This window comes from Rhamphochromis longiceps, linkage group LG14 (genome assembly GCF_057381845.1).
Source record: "Rhamphochromis longiceps isolate RC_006_pf linkage group LG14, R_longiceps_female_GT1.1, whole genome shotgun sequence".
Lineage (NCBI taxonomy): Eukaryota > Metazoa > Chordata > Actinopteri > Cichliformes > Cichlidae > Rhamphochromis > Rhamphochromis longiceps.
The window spans coordinates 1,661,767-1,681,765 of record NC_140570.1 but is presented as its reverse complement, the minus strand read 5'-3'; the positions used below and the strand labels follow the sequence as shown (position 1 = coordinate 1,681,765).

General features: G+C 44.1%; 4 protein-coding genes across 10 annotated transcripts in view; 2 read left to right on the top strand and 2 right to left on the bottom strand.

Moving 5' to 3' along the window:
* Positions 1–117: 117 nt before the first annotated feature.
* sdhdb (succinate dehydrogenase complex, subunit D, integral membrane protein b) lies at positions 118–8,098 on the bottom strand. Its single transcript, XM_085380425.1, has 4 exons — positions 7,982–8,098; positions 4,387–4,497; positions 2,683–2,833; positions 118–1,181 (listed from the first exon to the last, which is right to left on the bottom strand). Exons 1-4 carry the CDS (start codon positions 8,028–8,030, stop codon positions 1,016–1,018), a joined length of 477 nt encoding a protein of 158 aa, XP_085236551.1. The 5' UTR covers positions 8,031–8,098; the 3' UTR covers positions 118–1,015.
* An 869-nt stretch (positions 8,099–8,967) lies between these two features.
* On the top strand, positions 8,968–11,277 carry timm8b (translocase of inner mitochondrial membrane 8 homolog B (yeast)). Its single transcript, XM_085380430.1, has 2 exons — positions 8,968–9,206; positions 10,085–11,277. Exons 1-2 carry the CDS (start codon positions 9,105–9,107, stop codon positions 10,250–10,252), a joined length of 270 nt encoding a protein of 89 aa, XP_085236556.1. The 5' UTR covers positions 8,968–9,104; the 3' UTR covers positions 10,253–11,277.
* A 65-nt stretch (positions 11,278–11,342) lies between these two features.
* Positions 11,343–19,751, bottom strand: il4i1 (interleukin 4 induced 1). Its single transcript, XM_085380417.1, has 9 exons — positions 19,613–19,751; positions 16,308–16,370; positions 15,436–15,526; positions 15,006–15,220; positions 14,755–14,867; positions 14,310–14,511; positions 14,168–14,236; positions 13,954–14,090; positions 11,343–12,453 (listed from the first exon to the last, which is right to left on the bottom strand). Exons 3-9 carry the CDS (start codon positions 15,464–15,466, stop codon positions 11,691–11,693), a joined length of 1,530 nt encoding a protein of 509 aa, XP_085236543.1. The 5' UTR covers positions 15,467–15,526; positions 16,308–16,370; positions 19,613–19,751; the 3' UTR covers positions 11,343–11,690.
* Positions 18,938–19,999, top strand: part of LOC146653375 (sorting nexin-19-like) — a 61,146-nt gene continuing 60,084 nt past the window's right edge. For 2 of the 7 annotated variants that reach the window (XM_085380414.1, XM_085380409.1), the window contains exons 1-2: positions 18,940–19,506; positions 19,688–19,965. In XM_085380414.1, the coding sequence (XP_085236540.1) occupies positions 19,762–19,965 (204 nt within the window). In that variant the 5' untranslated portion in view covers positions 18,940–19,506; positions 19,688–19,761. Of the gene's footprint in view, positions 19,507–19,632; positions 19,966–19,999 lie in introns of all 7 variants that reach the window. The other 5 variants (XM_085380415.1, XM_085380412.1, XM_085380413.1 and 2 more) reach the window with 5 other exon arrangements.

Here is a 19,999-nt window from a genome sequence, read left to right as displayed (position 1 = left end):
ACGCACTCGGGGTCGACATGTATACTCTATAAGCTCAACATAACCTGCTAACCCATCCACTGCTCCGTAGTACACCCCAGCTGAGCCTTGATGGAAAGAACAGAGTGACGCCAAATGTGGAAGCTGGAATAAAACATGTTTACTGCACAGGTGTTGTGACATCACACTCACTCCAGCCAAACACAAAGAAGTGCTGGTGTGGAAGCTGCATGCAAAGACTGTACATGTGTACTGTGTATAAGTGCATGTTCCAAGATTAGAATGTAATGGACTGCCATATTAAGTCTTATTTTACTGATTTAGGATCCAAATAAACATTTATTTTAAAGCCTTTTTGTTTCTTTGAAATTTGCAGATTGCAGCAGAAACTGATTCACATACAAAGTATAACATGACCCCATAGAGACGCAGTCGTGTCCTGTTCCTGCCTCGAAGGTTAAAATAAGATTTAGCCAGTCTGACCTTTATTAAACCTTCAAGCAGAGCATTAATAAAGCTTCATATAAGCACACGCTGTCTGCTCCTACAGCAGAGCCCACGGCTCTCTGTACAGCCGCAGCGTTGCAGGGACAGCCTGGTCGCAATGACACTAAAACACTAGGTGGGGCATGGAAATGGTTTTCAAACAGGGGTTAGTGTGTGCTGCTGATGATAGTGTAAGAGAAAAGGCAGCATGTGCACACACTGGAAGTAAACATGTTTAAGAGATCAGCCACACAAAGGACGCAAATGAGAAAGAATGAACGAGAGCTCAGACAGCTGTATTCCATAAGACTTGATCAAGTCATGGCTGTGTTGTTAAAACATGTTTGTAGCGTAAATTTGTTCCACGGTTACTCAGGAACAGCCCAATCAATGCACAAAGACAAAGCTAGAATCAATGAACACAAACACTTTTGAATCAATGAAATATTGTCAAAATGATATTTACAGAGAACACACTGATTTCGTTTGTTAAACACGCAGCCAGGACCAGTGTTTCGGTCTTCCTGAGCGTCCCGGCCCACAGTAATATTCACTTGCTCCAGAGCAGGGCGACAGCTTTGCATATGCCCACGTCGTTGTAGTTGAAGTAGCAAAGACCAGTGAAGGTGATCGTGGACAGGAGGAAGAGAGCCGCGTTGGCCATCTTGATCTTTGCGTCCCCGTGAACGTAGTCTGTCAACACCTGCCCGAGACCCCTGCAACAACACAGGCAGAGGAAAAGATGAGCAGCCAGTGAAGACAGAAGGCCTCCCTTTGCTTCAGCAGGGTTACACTGAAGCGCTCTAAATGACTGCACAGCACACATGGAAAATGTGCAACCAGTGTTTCTAAACTTGACCATGACAGTAATGCATCAACTACTGCCCCATAAACGTGCTGACGTTTCCACGCACGACGCAACATCTGAATGAACTGTGTGCACACGTGATGACAGCCAGGAGCCTCAGCCGTCACGTGCACAGAGTTCTCGCTCTGCAGCCTGACACACTAATACTGGAGATTCCAGCTGGGACTAAAGTAGGGCTGCTCAATTAATCGAATTTTAATCTCGATTACGATCTGGGCTTTCAATGATCGTTAAAAATGACTGAGCCGATTATTAGCCCCTCCCTCGTGCTTTACTCTGGCGCTGCTCCGTGTGGCAAATCGAGCGCACCTCTCTGCATTTTGAACACGTGTCACAACAATTAAGAGGACCCGAGGGAAGCTCGGAAAGCTAAGCAGAAGTTATTAGGAGAGGAGAGTGACTGCCGTTGGTTGAAAAGAGAGGTAAAAAACCTTCAGTGGTGTGGAAACATTATGGGTTCAGTCAGACGTGGATCAAGTAGACACAGTGTGTAAACTTTGCTACAGTAGCTGCACCACAGAGCAACACTGCAAAGTTCACTAAACACAGACGTTTACATTTTTCATTGATTTCTTGTATTGCAAACATTTGCACTGTTATCAGTATTTGCACTATTTTATATTATTTTTTAAAGTCATTATTCAACACATTGTTATTGTTAAATAAATATCGTCAAATAATCGAGATCTCAATGTCAGTGAAAATAATCGTGATCATCATTTTTGCCATAATCGAGCCGCCCTAGACTAAAATGCTGCTGCAGTTGTCCAAACCTTTAATTTTTTTAAAGAGATTTGAGATCCACGTTATAAAATATGATTTCTGAGCTGCAAAATCTTCATCCAGTGACAGTCACAGTAACAGCTCGTCTTATGTTTGAGCCATTCAGTCTCTAATTAACCAAGCTAGCTAAGCATAAGTGTCTCCAATTTGCATAAAACAACTTATATTTTCTGTTGTAATACTTATGTGACCTCCAGGGTAAGTATACCATTTAAATGTACGTTGATAAAAACCTGCATGATGGTCAATAAACAGAGAAACATTGTTCGTGTCAATCATACACAATCACTGTACCTAATAAACCAGCTCTGTATTGAGAGCTGAATGAGGAAATATTGTTTCTCTGTCTCAGTCATAAATGCAGCCTGGACAGTGTCCTGGTATTGTGACAGACTGGCGAGAGCTTATATAGCTTTCAGGAAGTGAAAGCTCTAAAAAAAGACAGCTTAGCGTTACTGTTCAAATAAAACACAGGCGTCAGGAATATTTTACCTGAGGCTTGCGAATATTTGCAATAACATTTTAGAAACAAGTGAAACCAGGGATCAGCTGACTGCTAGTCTTACCAGTGTCCGTGAAGGGTCAGGGCAGCAGCCAGAGAGTAATTGATGACAGGACCAGGGTTGAAATAAGCGACAGGGCCCATGGCCAGCAGCAGCACGCTCAGCATTCGCTCTGCCGTCCAGTGCAGAGAGGCCGCTTTGGAGGTGGAACTCGCTGTGAAGCAAGATAAACTGCCGATCATCAGAAGGCCGAACAATGTGAAGCTCTGAGCAGACTTCAATCTGACTCAGTCACATGCATCTCAAATTCTACACATGCCACTGGAAAGACCGGGTCTCCTGCATATTAGGTTTGGCTACTTCACTGAGCCGCTTGTGTCTTTACTGAACATCTTTCTGCGATTATTTTTTCAGTTTTTTGTATCTAATGTTGCACAAATTGTAGATAACAAGTATGGTCAGTAATCCATCAGCATCATTGGCAAGCAGTGAACTTGGCACCAATCTGAGGGTGACAACGTCTGCAGCTCTGCTCTCACGTTCAGTTTGTTTAAGCTGCACAAACCAGACGTGGAGCTGTGACACTGTCCTTGTATCGGCATCCAAGTAAATGCAGTTTTAAATGATGATTTTATGGTTAAAAATAATAAAGTCATCATTAATGCTCAAAAGCCTCTAATGTGGCTGAAGCGGGCATATTTCTCTTATCTCTCTCTCAGCAGGACAGGAAAACTGATTGTTTCTTCACTATAACAAAGACTGGAAACCTTTCTGTTATAATAAGATAAGCTGGAAATCCACATTGTTACAACCGATGTAGAATTTAAGGGCGATACAATTTAAACACCTGAAATTGTGATATATTGGCCAAGGATTTATTTTCTTTATCTTGCTTTGCACGTATTAAGTGCCTTTGTTGAAAGACTCACGGTTGGTGTTACGCAGCGTTACAAATGTGAAACTGATCAGATATAAGGACTGGAGAGACAAAAGAGCCAAAGAAAAACTCTGACAAAAAGAAGGAGGACTATCACTCACTAAAGTAAGAAAAGGTGAATCATATTCTGGCTCAATATGAACGTATTTTTACATTTGAGCAAAAACAGAAAGAAGGCTCCTTCATTCTGGACCCACATCGTGGGTAAACCACATGACCTCCAAACAGGCCAAAATGTCACCGCCTGTGTTCATGTGGAAAAAAACGCTGTGTGCACACGTGAGGGCGAAACCATGAAGATCCAAAACAGGAACCAAAGCGATCCTGCTCCACTTCAGACACCTGTACCTGCTGAGCGGTTGCCAGGTTCGTGACCCTGACCAAGCCCGACTGTGACCACGATCGCATCAGGGTTGTTCCAGGCTCAGTGATGACTGCGTGTGACACAATCGGCCTGCAATGGCTCCTCCTTTCGCCCTCGGGGTGTAGCGCTCCATTCTGCTTCTCTCTCGCCCTCCATTAAGATTATAGTTAATGCAAAACATGTCTGAACTAGCCATTTTCTGCTCTTGGAAAGCTAACCAGCTCCTCAGATGCCAGGACCGCCCCACTGGACCTCCACTGGTGTTGAAATGTAATGTGTGTCACACACGCTACACTTACGTTGAGTCAAAAGTAGAACATGTGCAGCTTAGAAAGCTTATGTTGATTTAAGTGTGTCAGAGCTGATGACTGCCACAGAGGTTTCTGAGGTTGTGGTATTTAAATAATCTACGTGCACCTCTCGTTCTGTACAACACCTGCACACAGGGCGCTACGTCAACACTGACCCTTCAGATTCTGTGACGAATGAATCCTCGCCGTCAGCAGGTTCGGCTGCTCCAGGTGTTTGTGGGGTACAGCCAGCGGCCTGACCAGCAACGCGCTTTGATAGAACAGAGCTGAGGAGAGAAAACACAAAGTCACAAACACATCTGGCTGCTTTACTTTTCCTTTCCTCATAATGTTGTGTATGTTTTGTGTGTGTTCAGTTTCTAAATTTAAAAAAGGTACTTTCTGGATTTGCACAATGCTGAATTTCACCACAAGGGGGCGGGGTTTCACCAGGCAGTGTGTTGACATGTTTTCAAGTGTATGACGTCGCTCCTTTAACCTAATTATTTTTAAACTCCCATCTTTTCCAAGAAGCTTTGCCTTTACTCAAACTTCCAACCTGTTTATTTCCTGAACAGTCCCACATTTGTAAACAAAACGCAGTTGTGGGTCGCGGTCATGAAAAACCTGCCTAATCTTCTCTGCTAACTCCAAACAGCTTATTCTGCTGCCCTATGTGACTGGAGATCGGCTGTTAGCAGTTTGTTCTTGATGGTGTGGGTAGAGAGCCAACAGGCAAACCGTCCTGCAAACCTTTCACAGACTGCCTACGTTTCCAAGGCTGCGTTCACACTGCAGGCGAAAGCGCATCAAATCTGACTTTTGTGACCCTCTGCGACCATCTATCCGATCATGGTCTGACAGTGTGAACGGCACAAATCCGATATTTTCAAATCCGACCTGGGTCACTTTGGTATGTGTTGCTGAATCCGATACATATCTGATGTTTTAGAAAGCGGCTGCTGTTTGATGGTCACGTCGCATTAAATCCGTCTTTTACGTCACTGACACAAGACAGACGCCGATTATCAGCGACGGAGAAGACATCGCGAACGCTTCCTGGCCATCCAGTGAAACTGTTGGGAAGACAACGTTGGAGAAACGTGAACATTTTTTTGTACTGGTGGCGATCGTGGCTCAAGAGTTGGGAGTTCGCCTTGTAATCGGAAGGTTGCCGGTTCGAGCCCCGGCTTGGACAGACTTGGTCGTTGTGTCCTTGGGCAAGACACTTCACCCGTTGCCTACTGGTGGTGGTCAGAGGGCCCGGTGGCGCCCGCCAGTGTCCGGCAGCCTCGCCTCTGTCAGTGCGCCCCAGGGCAGCTGTGGCTACAATGTAGCTGCCATCACCAGTATGTGAATGTGTGGATGACTGGATATGTAAAGCACTTTGGTTAGGGACTAGTAAAGCGCTATATAAATACAGGCCATTTACCATTTACCATGTATAATCTGCAGATTCTGACAGAAATCTGCAGCTGTCCTCTAAAACAGCAATAAGGATCATTATTAGGCCAAATGTAGATAACACAATAACTTTATAACTTAAAGCAAAATTGGGAAACGTAAAGTCCGAAACAAGTCTTTATATTAAGGCCATCAGTCACACAACACTGTTGCTCTGGGTCTAAACAGAGCACGTTGTGTGTGACGTCTTCTTTTGCGCATGCGGCCGCTTTGAGCGTTCACACTAGAGCGCGTTTGCTGTCACGTTTTATCTGTAGTGTGAACGAGCAGACAAGACAAGACAAAAAAAAAAAAATAAAAAAAAAAAATAAATAAATCGCATTTGATCAAAAAAATCGGAATTGAGCTTTAAGACCTGCAGAGTGAACGTAGCCTAAGTGGTACGGTGTGAGGAAACTCTTTTTGTGGTGTCGTCGTCTAATTAGGACACCCCCTAGATACTAACCCCGTGTTTGCCTACTGGTGGTGGTCAGAGGGCCCGGTGGCGCCTGTGTCCGGCAGCCTCGCCTCTGTCAGTGCGCCCCAGGGCAGCTGTGGCTACAATGTAGCTTGCCATCGCCAGTGTGTGAATGTGTGTGTGAATGGGTGGATGACTGAATGTAGTGTAAAGCGCTTTGGGGTCCTATGGACTAGAAAAGCGCTATACAAATGCAGGCCATTTACCCCTGATAGATGGAACATGGCCTTCAATGGTACCAGGGCTCACTGCAGATAACACTGCATCTTAGTTTGCCCTATGGCATGGACCCTACACAGATCAGTTAAACGTGGTGTGGTTGGAGCAGAAACCAACTACAAGAGCAGTGTGCATGCTCGCAGGTGCTGCTAATCAGGCATCTGATTGTCATTGCATGGGTTCCTTGCTCAACAAAAAAATGTATTTTCCTTACAAATATGGTACTATTAAAGGTGAAATAACTGGTCTTCCAACATCTTCAATGCCAAGAAGCACTGTTACAAAGAAATAATGACCCAAACCAAATTTCCTTACTTTTGATGCCAAATGTATTTTTTAACCTCCGAGGACCTGGTGTCCACACGTGGACATCACATGTTCTCTTGTCTAGACCAAAATACTAAATTCTGCTCTACATGGGCCTGATATCCACTTACGAGGACATTATACTGCCACTCTTCTATTAAAATTTAAAACAAATGTCCTCATATGTGGATCTCATTTTTCTCATAAATAAAAAACAGCTATGACAGCTGGGATAGGCTCCAGTGCAGTGCTTCCTACATGTCCTCCATTTCAATACTGTACATTCTCCCAGAACACCACGAGTTTTAAACTGCGACACATCACACACAGTTAAGGTAAAATAATTAGTGGTGTCTTTACTCTAAGAGACTGTCCCCTTCAAGCTCCATGGAGCATTGGAGCATTTCCCTTTGTGCACAGCAGCACTGTGTTAATGATCTGCTATGTCACGTAGATCTGAACTGAAAAATATAAATGAATAAATGAGGAACTGAAAGAAAGCGTTGTGTTTTTAATTTAATTAAATAATAAATGCTTTTTTCCTGGCACAAAGGGGGATGACAACAACAGCACGAACAGACGGAAGAAAATATTGGCGTCGGTCTGGAAGTTCACTGGTGCTTCTGTATTAGCTCACAGTCAAGATCAAGCATTTTAAGATCTGCTTCACAACGAACACTAGCGGAATTTAATCAGATAGAATGAGCGTAATTATAACTATCACACACTGTATATAATTCTTTAAAACGTTTATATTTTCTTGTGTTTGTTATGAACACATGAAGGCTATGTAATAGTGCGATTACAGCTGGAAATCATCCACACAAACAGCCAAACGAGAGCAGCCTTACCCTAACGCAAACTTTACTGTGCTCTTTAAAACGTCAAAGGAAGGGAGCCGATTTCTATTTTACTTTTTTAAGAGGCCTGTCATTGACTACAAATCTTGCAATTCAGGTCTTTTGCCTCCTTTTTCCTTCGAAGTAATAATTCTCCAACTTCTGAATAATCTTTGGTGGACAGTGCTGAGCGATAACGCCGCGGTCCGACAGCGACGTCACCATGCTAGCAAAGCGGCCTTTGGCACTACTCATACCTAGCTGGCGCTGGCCACTGACAGGTAGCAATAAAGCGGCTAATACTGACAGCAGGATGCTTCAGTGAAACCGTGATCTTGAAAAGTCTGCAGCTGGCGCCATTTGTTCGTCTACGGCCAACACTCGACTTCACTTCCGTCAAATCGGCCTGCTGTCGAACTGCGGCCCTAAAGTAAGCACACATGCTTAGAACAGTCATAAACCCCGGAGAGAAGCAGCGCTACTCACGTTTAATTCCTCTGCGGCACACAGAACTCAACCTGACGATGGCCGCCATGATGAACAACCAACCAAGGTCACGGCAGTAACCCGGATGTAATCCTGTCGACGTGGCGTCACAAAGATTGTGGGTGTTCGAGATGATCACCTAATTATTATGTATTTTAAATAAATACCAATAACTAATAATAGTATTATATGGTGTGCTATGTGGACTACAACATTTGTTTCATTCCTATTAAGTGTCTGTTTTTAGAAGGTGGTCAACTGTGGCTGTACAAAACAACACAAGAAATAAATGAATCTAAAATAATTAATACGTTTTATTTATATTATGGTTTTATATGTTTACAGATATTTTCTTTTTTTATTAAGCTTTATATTTTGTGTTTTTGGTTTTTAAACTATGGACATAAAGTTTGACAATAAATATCGACTGATCGAATTGCAGCAAATGCTATAAAAATGTATGGGAAGCAATAAATCACTAATTGTTTTTCTTAATTAATTTCTTAATTATTGTAGAACCATCTGCAGTACCTCTTCAATGTCAACCTTTTATTTTGTTAAAACAATGATTTGCTGACTGACTGTTTTAGTCTTCCATACTCGTGGAACATCATACAATTAGAAAACTAAATGCCACCAGAGTCCTCTGAGAAATGTCTGCAGAGACACAGGCATGTTTGTGATCAGGTAAAGAAGACATAAATGTGTTTTTACTGCGCTGACTCCACCACTACAATTCATTCATACACACTTTCATAATTAAGAGGTAAATTAACAGCACCAGTGTTTTGTTTGTTGTTATTTTATTTTCTGACTTCTTTATGTGAAAATAAACTGTGAGTTCTCTGTAATCCTCATTCCTTCTATAAAACACGTCTCTACAGCTGGATGTGAAACATGCAGCCGGTCGGTGTTTGGGGGGTTGCTGCTCAACATGAAACATCTTTGCACGCGTCCTTTGTTGCGTCGCATTTAGCGCGTCAAACAACGCAAACAGGAAGCGCCGCCGTCTGCAGGGCACCGTGTGATTAGCGCTGTTTCCCAAACCGCGCCGGTGGAAGAGAAGGTCACCTCTGTGCTTGAGCAGTGCTCGGAGCTCCTGTGCAGCCGACGGGCAGAAGACATGGACGGCTTTGATAACTTGAGCGCGTCGGAGAAGGCAGAGGCGACGCAGCTGCAGCGCATGATCGCTGTCGAGCAGCAGAAAGCGCAGTTCCAGGCTCAGGTCTGTAAGAGGACGGGGGCTGACTGTCCTCCGACAGATGTAGTTCATTGCACGACGTGATCTGACGTCTTACACGTGCTTAGTTGACCGTTAATGTCTCTGTACAAGAGACCAGTTTGTATTAGAACTGGACATCACACAGCTGGAAGAACATCTGCTTCTTGTCCAGGTGTTTCCGCGTTGAAGAACATAGAGTTAATATATCCTCTAGATCCACATGCTGAGCTTTGTTAACCGTGGATTCAAAGCTCGGCGTAATCCAGTCAGTACTGTGTGTGGTTACATTGCAGCTTTAAAGATGATCATTAATCGTTTATTTGACCTTTGGTATCGCTGGGATAATTGGTGGATGTCCGAAATATGGAGCAGGTTAGCTGAATCACTAAACAGCAGATGTATAAGAAAATATGATGGATGTGGCTGTGGACAAATTTATTAAGGGGCGCTTCACAGCGAGCCGTGCTCTATAAGTGATAGACAGACCGAGTCAGTGAAGGAATTGGTAACCATCGTTGTGTGGAGAGCAGTGCACGTTAGTTGCTCCGTAGACAAGCATCCAGTGTGGCAGCTGGTAACCTTTCCCCCTCTCATTCTAAATAAACATTCATAGAAGCAGCTCTCACAACCATAACAGGCAGAAGACGTGTGTTTTTAACTCCATGCACATCAGTTCTGTGATTGATTTAAATAGTTTCCTGTACACACAGAAACATGCTGTCTTCTAGAGTCCGGCATGAATCTTGGTTACATGTGTTCAGTAATCAGATTTCAGCCTTTTCTTTTTTAATAAACATTAACTGGCATCAGCCGCGATGCTTCGACATTCTATAAATAACACTGAGCTGAATCAGTTCCCGTCTGTGTCCTGTGGTTTGCAGGTGCACAGTTTCACCGACGTCTGCTGGGATAAATGTGTGGACACTCCGGGCTCAAAGCTGGACTACAGGACAGAGACGTGCCTGGTGAGCTGCGTGGAGCGATTCATTGACACCACCCTCAGCATCACCAACCGCTTCACACAGATGGTGCAGAAAGGCACTCAGTGATAACGCACCGCAGTCAGACTGTATTATGTTTTTTTTATTCCTAACTTGATGGGAGGTGACACGAAGAAGACTTTGTGTACGTGGGTATAACAGCTGGCGTTTGAGAGATGATGAGGAACTCTTATGGGGGGAGGGGTGCAGTCATATGATCAAACTGGAGGAAGGAAGGGAGAGGAAATCTGCAAGCCTGGAGAAGTCTGGTAATAATAAAGCTTAAATGTTTCACCTGAAGAAACAATGTTGCCTGATGTTTTTTCCCTTTCATCCATCTGAAACTTCAAGATTATTATTTACTTTCCTAAACGACATCTATAGAGCTGAAAGCAAAGGCTGGGCAGCTCCTCGCTTGGCACCTTCTGCTTTCTCTTGAAAGCAGAAGGTGCTTCTGCGTTATGTTCTGATCAATAGTAGACGAGGAAAATGATAGAGAATTATAATTGTTATTCTGTCAGTGCATATCGCAGAGGAGTCTGAGTCCACTCAGTCTGCTTTAAATACTTGATTTCAGGACATTTCTCTACTCCTAGAGTTTTATGTCAAAAAGAGAGGCTATCAATAATCATTTCAGCACTCGAAAAGCTCCACTCAGGTGAAAATCTAATGCCATTAGAAGGGAGGTGGGCTTAGAGGAGCAGTCTGGAGTTAGGAAGAATTCAAACACTGTCTTTTTTTATCCAAACAGCTGCATAAATGTAATGGAGTTGTTCACTTAGAATCTAGCACCAAAAATTCAGTGTTTGCATTAATTATATGTTGAGTGACCTGCAGCTCCATGCACATGTTAAAAAGTAACTGCAAAGAGCTCATCACAGCAAACAGGCAAACTGTGCCGCTGCCAGGAGCTAGTCTGTTAGTGTTCCACCACATTAAATATGAACCAGCCGTTTTTCATGCTTACATCTTTTTACTTCGAGTCATACGCTGACAGGGAAAATCCAGAGATTTACTTTGTGGTTCAACATACGTGCAAAATGAAGTCATGAAGTACCGTGTAGATAAAATTAAATAAAACATAAATGAATGAATCACAGGGCTCTGTCCATTGTTCATCCACTTTTTCTGCAAACAAGTTTCAACGTAATGTAACATAGAAAGATTTCTGCACTTAATCCGACTGAAACTTGGTATTTAGACACAGGAGGAACTTTAAGAGCGAAGCGCTGCAAATCTGATCAAAGTGCCTGTAACAGACAAACCTTTTGTCTATCAATTAATAGATGCACATCAACAGTACATTCGTAACAGAAAATAAACATCACACTGGAGTGACTACTACTACTAATACTACTGCCTGTTATCCGTCTCAGGGTACGGCCACCAAAGTTAGCTCTCCAGAGGCTTGGGGGTTCCAGGAGCACACAGCACTGAGCTGGAACAGTGTTCATGAAATCAGACGATAAAGGAGTGAACATGGAATAAATGTTTGCTGCATGAAACACTACAGTGTAAGACTGTTAACATTTTTAGCTGCCCTGAGTGCAGACTTGATGGACGTTTCGATCCATCCGTGAGGTGTGGCTGTGTGCTCCCCTGCAAAGTGTACCCGTCCCTCACTCTGGAACAGTTCTCTGGCATAGTGCCCCTGCTGGTAAGGTGTGAACAGGACAAAGGCTCCCAGACTGTAAGGATCCAAGCCCCACTTCTTCACCAGCCCCCCTGTCCACAAAGGCCTGATGTACTCTCCATGGATCTTCACCAAGTCCTCCAGGACCACAGCCATCAGCTCCCCATCATTCATGCCCTGGAAGAGGGCGGAGTCGTCAGAGCAGGTGTAGGATGCCAGCAGTGCACCTGCGGATGTCCCGGGGAAGCTGTGGCTGGGGTAGTAGATGAAGCGAGCGGGACGGTCTGTGATGCTCTTCCCTCCTCTGATGCCCTCTTTATCCCAGAAGCGCTCCTTGAAACTAAGCACCACCTTTGTGGAGCTGGTGTAGTGAACTGAGCGCAGGGCCTCCATCTTGTCCCCAGAGAGAGGGGGCTGAAAGTCAATGAACAGGGTGGCCTTGGCTGTGGCAGTGACCAGGGTGTAGTCCACCGTTAGGTTAGTCAGGGAGTTGTGCTGGTCCTGATAGGTGATGGTCACATTTCTACCACCTGTCTGGTTTATGAGCTTGACCTTGGAGTTGAGGAGGATGGTGGCATTTAAGACCTGATAGAAAGCTCTGGGCAGGTGTTCAAAGCCATCAGTCACCTCAAAGTACCTGAAAGAAATTCAAGAAAACATCCCTTAATACACAATACTCCGCTAAAGCTGAACTAATCATTTATTTTCTATAAATTTGAATTATGCCAATCAGCCATAACATTGTGACCATTATGTGCCCCTTTCACTGCCACGGAAGCTCTGACCCATCGAGGCCTGGACTCCCCCAGACCCCTAAGGTGTGCTGTGGCATCTGGCACCAAGTTAGCGATAGATCATTTGATCCTGTAAGTGGCGAGGTGTGGCCTCCGTGGAGTGTATAATAGTGTCCATGGTCTGCAACGATGCTCAGGTAGGTGCTACGTGTCAAAGTATCATCCACATGGATGGTAGGACCCAGGGTTTCCCAGCAGAACATCGCCCAAAGCATCACACTGCCTCTGCCGCCTCACCTTCTACCCACAATGCATCCTGGTGCCAGGTGTTGCCTGGGTAAGCGACACATGCACACCTGATGTAAAACGTGACTCACCAGACGAGGCCCCCCTTCTTCCATTGCTCCGTGGTCCAGTTCTGATGCTGATCATTGGTGGTTTTGGTGGTGGGCAGTGGTCAGCACGGGCACCCTGACTGGTCTGCAGCTACACAGCAACCAAACTCTGTCAATTCTGACACTTTTCTATCGCACTCAGCTTGAACCTCTTTCAGCTGTTTGCTCTTCGTCTGTTGGATCGGACCACATGGGCCAGTCTTTATTGCCCACATGCATCAGTGAGTCTTGACTGTCCACGGCCCTGTCGCTGGTTACTGTTGCTTGGAGATGCTCTGACCCAGCTGTTTTATCGTTAGGTTTTCCTGCTTCTAACGTCAACTTTGAGGACAAAATGTTTACTTGCTCCTTAATTTATCTCACCAACTAATAGGTGCCATGATGAGGAGAGAATCAGTGTTCTTCACTTCACCTGTCAGTGGTCACAGTGTTATAAGTAATAAGAAAAATTACACATATAATCACCTGTATTTATATAGCGCTTTACTAGTCCCTAAGGACCCCAAAGCGTTTTACACAACCAGTCATCCACACATTCACACACACATTCACACACTGGTGATGGCAGCTACATTGTAGCCACAGCCACCCTGGGGCGCACTGACAGAGGCGAGGCTGCCGGACACTGGCGCCACCGGACCCTCTGACCACCACCAGTAGGCAACGGGTGAAGTGTCTTGCCCAAGGACACAACGAGCGAGACTGTCCAAGCCGGGGCTCGAACCGGCAACCTTCCGATTACAAGGCGAACTCCCAACTCTTGAGCCACGATCGCCCCATATAACATATACAGTAATGACGAAACAAAGGAGAAGTGCCACATGAATCTGTTCCCTCAGCTCTACAAAGTGTTTAAATCAACTATTTTGCCCTTTTGGAGTACAGTCTAACAATGGTGGCACTAGAAGGTATGGAAGACCAACCACTCAGAATCAGAAGCATATCTTTGCTGCTGTTCCTCTTCCCTGGCTTCTTAACATCCCACTGTGACATATGAATATTTCTTACTCAACGTTGTCACTGATGTCTGTCTGCATGTACATCATCTCGATCAGTGATGTGTAGAAGAGGCTGTTTTCATTCAGGATGTCCCCAATCATCCTCAGGGCTCCACGGCTCAGATTGCCCTCCTTCACCAGATACTCCTGTGAGGACATTTCCCCCCAACAGATTACAGCTGTGATCGGTATGACATCGAGTGTCAAGGTAATTAAACCTTTACCTTCACTGTGTAGGAGTCATATTTATCCAATGTGGCACTACAGCCGATTGCCTTCACATCATCTCTCACCTGTGTGAAAATCACAATATTTACAAGACAAGATTCACACTGACATGTGCAACAAAGCAGCACATGAACAAACCTTCCACAGCGCCTGGCTGAAGAGCTGAGTGGCCGTTTTCCCCCTCTCCCTGTCAGACAAGCTGTAGTTGAGCACGCTGGGGTTGTTTTCAACTGTATAGGTTTTATGTAGCTCTCCATTTACCAAGTAGTAGGTGTTGATGTCATCTTGGATGAAGCGGTTCATAGGTATTTGTAATTTGGATGCAAAAGAAAGCAAAATCCTGTGACATAAGCACATTAGTTATCCTGTGTGAATATATACGGTATTTTAACCATTTAGCTAGAAGATCTTTAGTGTTTTGTTAGACTCTTCCTAGTTACTTAGAGGCTCAAATCTTACAAGTACTGAAAACTCTACAGGCTAGTACATTTCTTCTGGCATCATTCAGTTCTTACTTCCAACAGGATATTTTCCTTGATTAAATGAGGGGGTGTCTATTTGCCATGTGCGTCTCTTTACTCACTTATGAAAGCTTGGGATCCTCATGGCCCCCAGTTCTGCATACCAGCCCTCTCTTCTGTTCCTGAAGGTCTCCACACGTCCTCCGATACGATTACTGGCCTCGATTATGGTCACCTTTGATGTCCAAGGGGACACACAGCCATGACACTCAGTTTGAAAAGCATATGCACTTTTAGCATCAACAGTAATGACTCAGAAAATTACTCCCAGAGAGAGTGTAGTTTAAATATTTTTTCCCTGACTGTAAATTACCTTATGTCCAGCATCTTCTAGAAACTTGGCAGCCGTCAGTCCAGCGATGCCCCCGCCGACGATTGCTACGTGTCGAGGCGTCTTTGTAGCAGGAAGACCTTTCTTCACGATGTCAAGAAGCTCGCTGTAGTCTGTGTCTTGGAGGCATTCAAACAGGGGATCTCCTATTATCCCATTCACAGTGAGCACCACAGCCGCCACCAGAACCAGAGGAACTGATGGTGACAGAAAAGATGTTAACTCAGCCGATGAAGTCAAACTGTGGCTCATAAAAAAATCCCCCAAGGGGTTGCCAAGTAACCACAAAGTCCCAGTTTCCTTCCTTTACTGCTAACTTTATAAATAGAGGAGAAATGACGAGAAGATACCGGATTTTCCCAGTTAGTGTTTTTTATGAGAGTGACTTTGCAGCAGCTTGTTTTGTACTCACAGAGTTTGCACAGTGCCATGTGAGACGTCATCTCGACGATGGAACTCCACAGTCTGGGCTTTTTTTTCACACCGTGAGAGGAAATGGAAACCTAACGGACACAAGCTCTAAATTAAGTTGGCGAGGCTCAGGCAGAACAGTTACGAACAAAGAAAAGCCTAAAATTGTCTTTTTTAAAATATGCTGGAAACAATATACAACACATTAAATCTCCCAAAAGCACCAGTAGTGATTTCAGTTAATAAATCCAGAGTGAAAGCAGTGCAGGCCGTGTTTCACTCACCTCTGTCAAAGGTAGTGTCTCGTAAGTTGTCATGAGCCTGTTCATGGCTGAGGAGGAATGACCCACAGACCCTCACAGAGCTAACCTATCAACCCTGTGACTCACCGTATGAAATAAGGCTTTCTGAAAAACCCGGACGCATGGCATGTGTGAAATTGCACACAAGGTCATTTTAATGAGCGACTGTGTGGCTCCCTCCGGTCTTTCAGAAATATTTTCCCACACTGGCTCCAGAGTCAACCACACTGAACAAATCAGATTAGTGAGGTTATACTAGTCATCAGCATACCTCGTTTTACTCCGTCTTCACTCGTTTTCATATCTGACCTGAAAAGGCTCATTTAGTGGTGGCCAAAAAAATGCCCCAGTCAGACCTAAAGCTGCATTACATTACATTCATAATCTAAGGAGCTTGGAAAGAAAGGCGTCTGGACTTCTTTAAGTTGCTTGAAAAGCAAAAGTGAAGACTACGATGACCTGGATGACTGAGAACCTTCACAGACATTGCACTCATAACAACATATGTACTTTTATTAAATTTACTATAACTGTCTATACAGTAAAGACCACAGGATGTGCAAACACTCACCTCTCAGCTCCTTCTGTGTCCGGGACATAATAGCACATGGAAGGCAGTTATATGATGTGGAAACTGAAACCAAAGTGGCAAGTGTTAAGTTTCATTTTCCGACTTTCATGTCCTCAGTTTTCATTTCTATATTTTTGTTTTCTTTTTTCTTTTTATGTGATGAGAAAGAAATTATTTTACCTCTCATCACAGCTTTCCCTGCTTCCCATAGAACAGAAGCTGATGTTTCGGGAGTGTCATTATAGTTCAAATATGAAGTCCACTCTTTTTTAAAGTATTTAATAAAGTCTTCATCTTTAAGTAGTGATATATTAAATCTCCAGTTTTTTCTTGGCGTAGTATTATTCTTGTGCATTAGTGTTAAAGATACAGGACCATGATCGCTGACAGCTATAGGATGAATCTCAGTGTCTGAAATGTCGTTCAGCAGTGAGCTGCTGACCAAAAAATAATCCAGACGAGAGTAGGAGTGATGGACATGCCAGAAAAAAGTATATTCCTTACTGGTGGGGTGAAGGGAGCGCCATGCATCGCAAAGACCAAAGTCGCTCATATACTGTTTGATTATATTTGTGGACTGCCAATTACGCTGAGTTCCTGCTGTATTGAGCCTATCCATGTCTTCATTTAGTCCAAGGTTGAGGTCGCCTCCAAGAACAAGTGTGCCATCTAAGTGTTCAGAGAGTGCACTGAAAAAAACGTTTTCATTTCTGAAATGAAATGAAAGAAGGGAATCTGACACTCCCCAGATAATTTTATAAACAAAGGAAATAACCGAGGAAGTATTTAATTACCTGTGGTATTTAAAGAAAAATGTCTGTATCCAGCGTAAAAGCTGGATTTTACAGCAAGAAAATCAGTAAACACTGATTTTTATAGCTCAGCTCACACTCACGGGTTGTGAATTTAACAGTATCTACATTGATGTATAGCTGAGCACAGCATTGTTCTAAGTCATGGGTCAGTGTATGGAAAAACTCCAAGGCTGATGAACTAATGAGGCTTTGGGAGTTAAGTCAGCCATGTTCATGTATGATGTGAAAGGTACAGCTCAGCCTGCACCCTGAGGAGAAGCTCAGCTCAATAAATCTACTCAATATGTTTGGGGGGAAAGTACCACACAAGCTCAGAGAGTTCATTCTTTTCATGCTCCTTTGAACTGAACTAAAATTCAGCTGCTGTTGATTTACAGAAATACTTCAGATGAACCTGCTCTCTTTCTTTTTAACATTTTGAGATTGTTTCCAAGTCATGTGAAGAAAAGAACATTTTAATCGTGAGTGGTGAGGTATTCATCAGCACTTCTTCTGCTCACGAATTAACTTCCTGTGTTTGGATTCTGTGGTCCCGGCAGTGTATTTTAAAGACTGAGAGTAAGTCGTTTAAAAAAAATCTCAGTATAGTTTTGGGAGGATGAACCAGTTTGAATAAAGAACACACATCGTGTCGGGAAAAGTTAAACCATCGTGAAGAGATCTGAATGGGATGAACTGGGAAACGACTGGAGCCAAACTGGATCTGAGCTTGATGAAATCTGAATCCACGATTCTTATCTGGACTGTGACCAGGACACAGTAGGCTATACCGAGACATTAGACATCCGTCGTGGATCCACTGAGACTCCTTTGGTGATTTTTCAGTAGACCGTATCTATCAAATTTAATGACTGAATCTGTGAACAGATTTCAACATGTAATGTTCAGACCACAGACTGTTTGCAGGCTCACTTTAACATGGATTTAACTCAGTTTTCGAGTCCTTTCAGCCTCATCCTGACTCAGATATTCACATCAGCTTCAAGATTCAACTGTGACAGCCCTCCAGTCAATGTGACCGACCACAGTGAATGAGTGAATAAATAAATGACTGAATATCAGAAACTTTACAGAGTACAGATATTTAAAAAAAAAATAGTTGTAATATATCCACGGGTTAGTGCTTCCATAATATTTTATTCACGGTTGCTGTTCAGAAACACGCACACGCAACAACAACAACAACATGATAGGACCCAGTACAGATTTTAAGTCGACGGGGCACGATTGTGCGTCCGGCATCCCTGCACTGCACCGCAGACCACGCCCCGTCACGTAAAGTAAACGTTTTCAGTGCAAGCAAACTGGCTGACAGACTGACAGCATCGCACAGAGTTAGAAAGATGGAGACTTCAGATTATATTGTGACCTGATGATAAATCCATTATGCAAGTTGATGAGTGAATGAGTGTAAAGTGTGTACACAAAATAGCAAACTAATATTTAATTTGTAAAAATGCAAATTACAGACTGATTTCCAATGTCTCCATGTGTTTTTTTATGTGTAATGTCTTTACTTATATTGGTGAATAGACTTTAGTGAACAGGACTTACAAAGAGGGATTTTTAACTGGATAAATCAAAGATATATAAAAGTCGCTTTGCCATAAACTGATTGCGTTGCGACAGGAATGCTGTCTGTGTCTCACGATGACTTGATATCATTCGTGAGGGATACATTTGAAATACATTTCACATATTATAGGCCAACAAGCCATTTACAGCAGTTTGAATACGGGCAATCACTTTTTGGCAAATACCGGAAGTCGGTTGCCTCCGAAGCCTTAGAGCCTGCCCCAATCGATACGTCATAGCTCGCAATACAGGAAGTAAACAAACCAGACCGAGGAGTTGACGCCGAGAAGCTCACGAGACCTCTCGTTGAGTGCTGGACGGCTCGTGCAGGGTGCATGTCTGTCTGAGCTCGCGCTGTAGCTTGTTGTATGCGTTTATGAGCAGGCGTCGCGCGCTCCTGGAGTGACGTGTCTTTGGTTCAGCACTGTAAGGTTGGTATGTGCGTGCTGCAGCTCTGACAAATACAGCGCTTCTCTTCATTTCAGCATCTTTACAAAGAAGCAGCGATGCCGCTCATGTTTCCAGCTACCTCTCTGCTGCTGTTACTGGCGTAGGAAGCAGCTAAAGGGCAGACATTAATCTTGACATCTTGCTTAGCTGCTGTCTCAGCCTGTCGGACGTACACCGTCATGAAACATCTGAGCGGAGTTCGGTCTCCGCACGACAGTTAATGCCTTTGGGCTAACGCTAGTACCACCGCAGCATAGCTACACCGGGTTAGCTAGTGAAGCATGAAGCACGGCACAACCAGCGTTAGCTTGTAGCGTACACGCGCTGGCTCAGCAGATACGAGACACATCGTCCCTGAGGTCAGTGAAGCATTTTACAACACTTCTTCTGTTTGCTGTCAGTACGTGATAAGCAGCGTGGATGATATGTTTGTGTTACACATTCATCCCCTTTACTTCAACTTACCCCACTCTGCTTGCACTCAGCTTCCCGTCCTGTTTCCGATGTGCCACTCAGGTGTTATCGTTTTGGTTCTTTAAGGAGTGATGGTACCCGGCACGCCTGATCTTCACTTCTCCAGTTGAGGCCAGTGAGAAAGCAAACCCTGCAGCATCATGGCTGAGGTGTGGGGACAGAGGAGCTTGCTGGGCGTCGGTGTGGTGTTGGCCTGGCTGGTGCTGTTCCACCTGCTGGTCAACATCTGGCTGCTGTGTGTCTTCACCAGCCTGCTCTTGGTGCTCTGGGGCTGGCTCGGCTCGCAGACTGTTCTTGAGTCCAACAGTGTGATTCACCTGGAGAGGTTTATCACCTGGGAGCAAGTAGGTCTATAATTAATGATGGTTTACAGCTTGA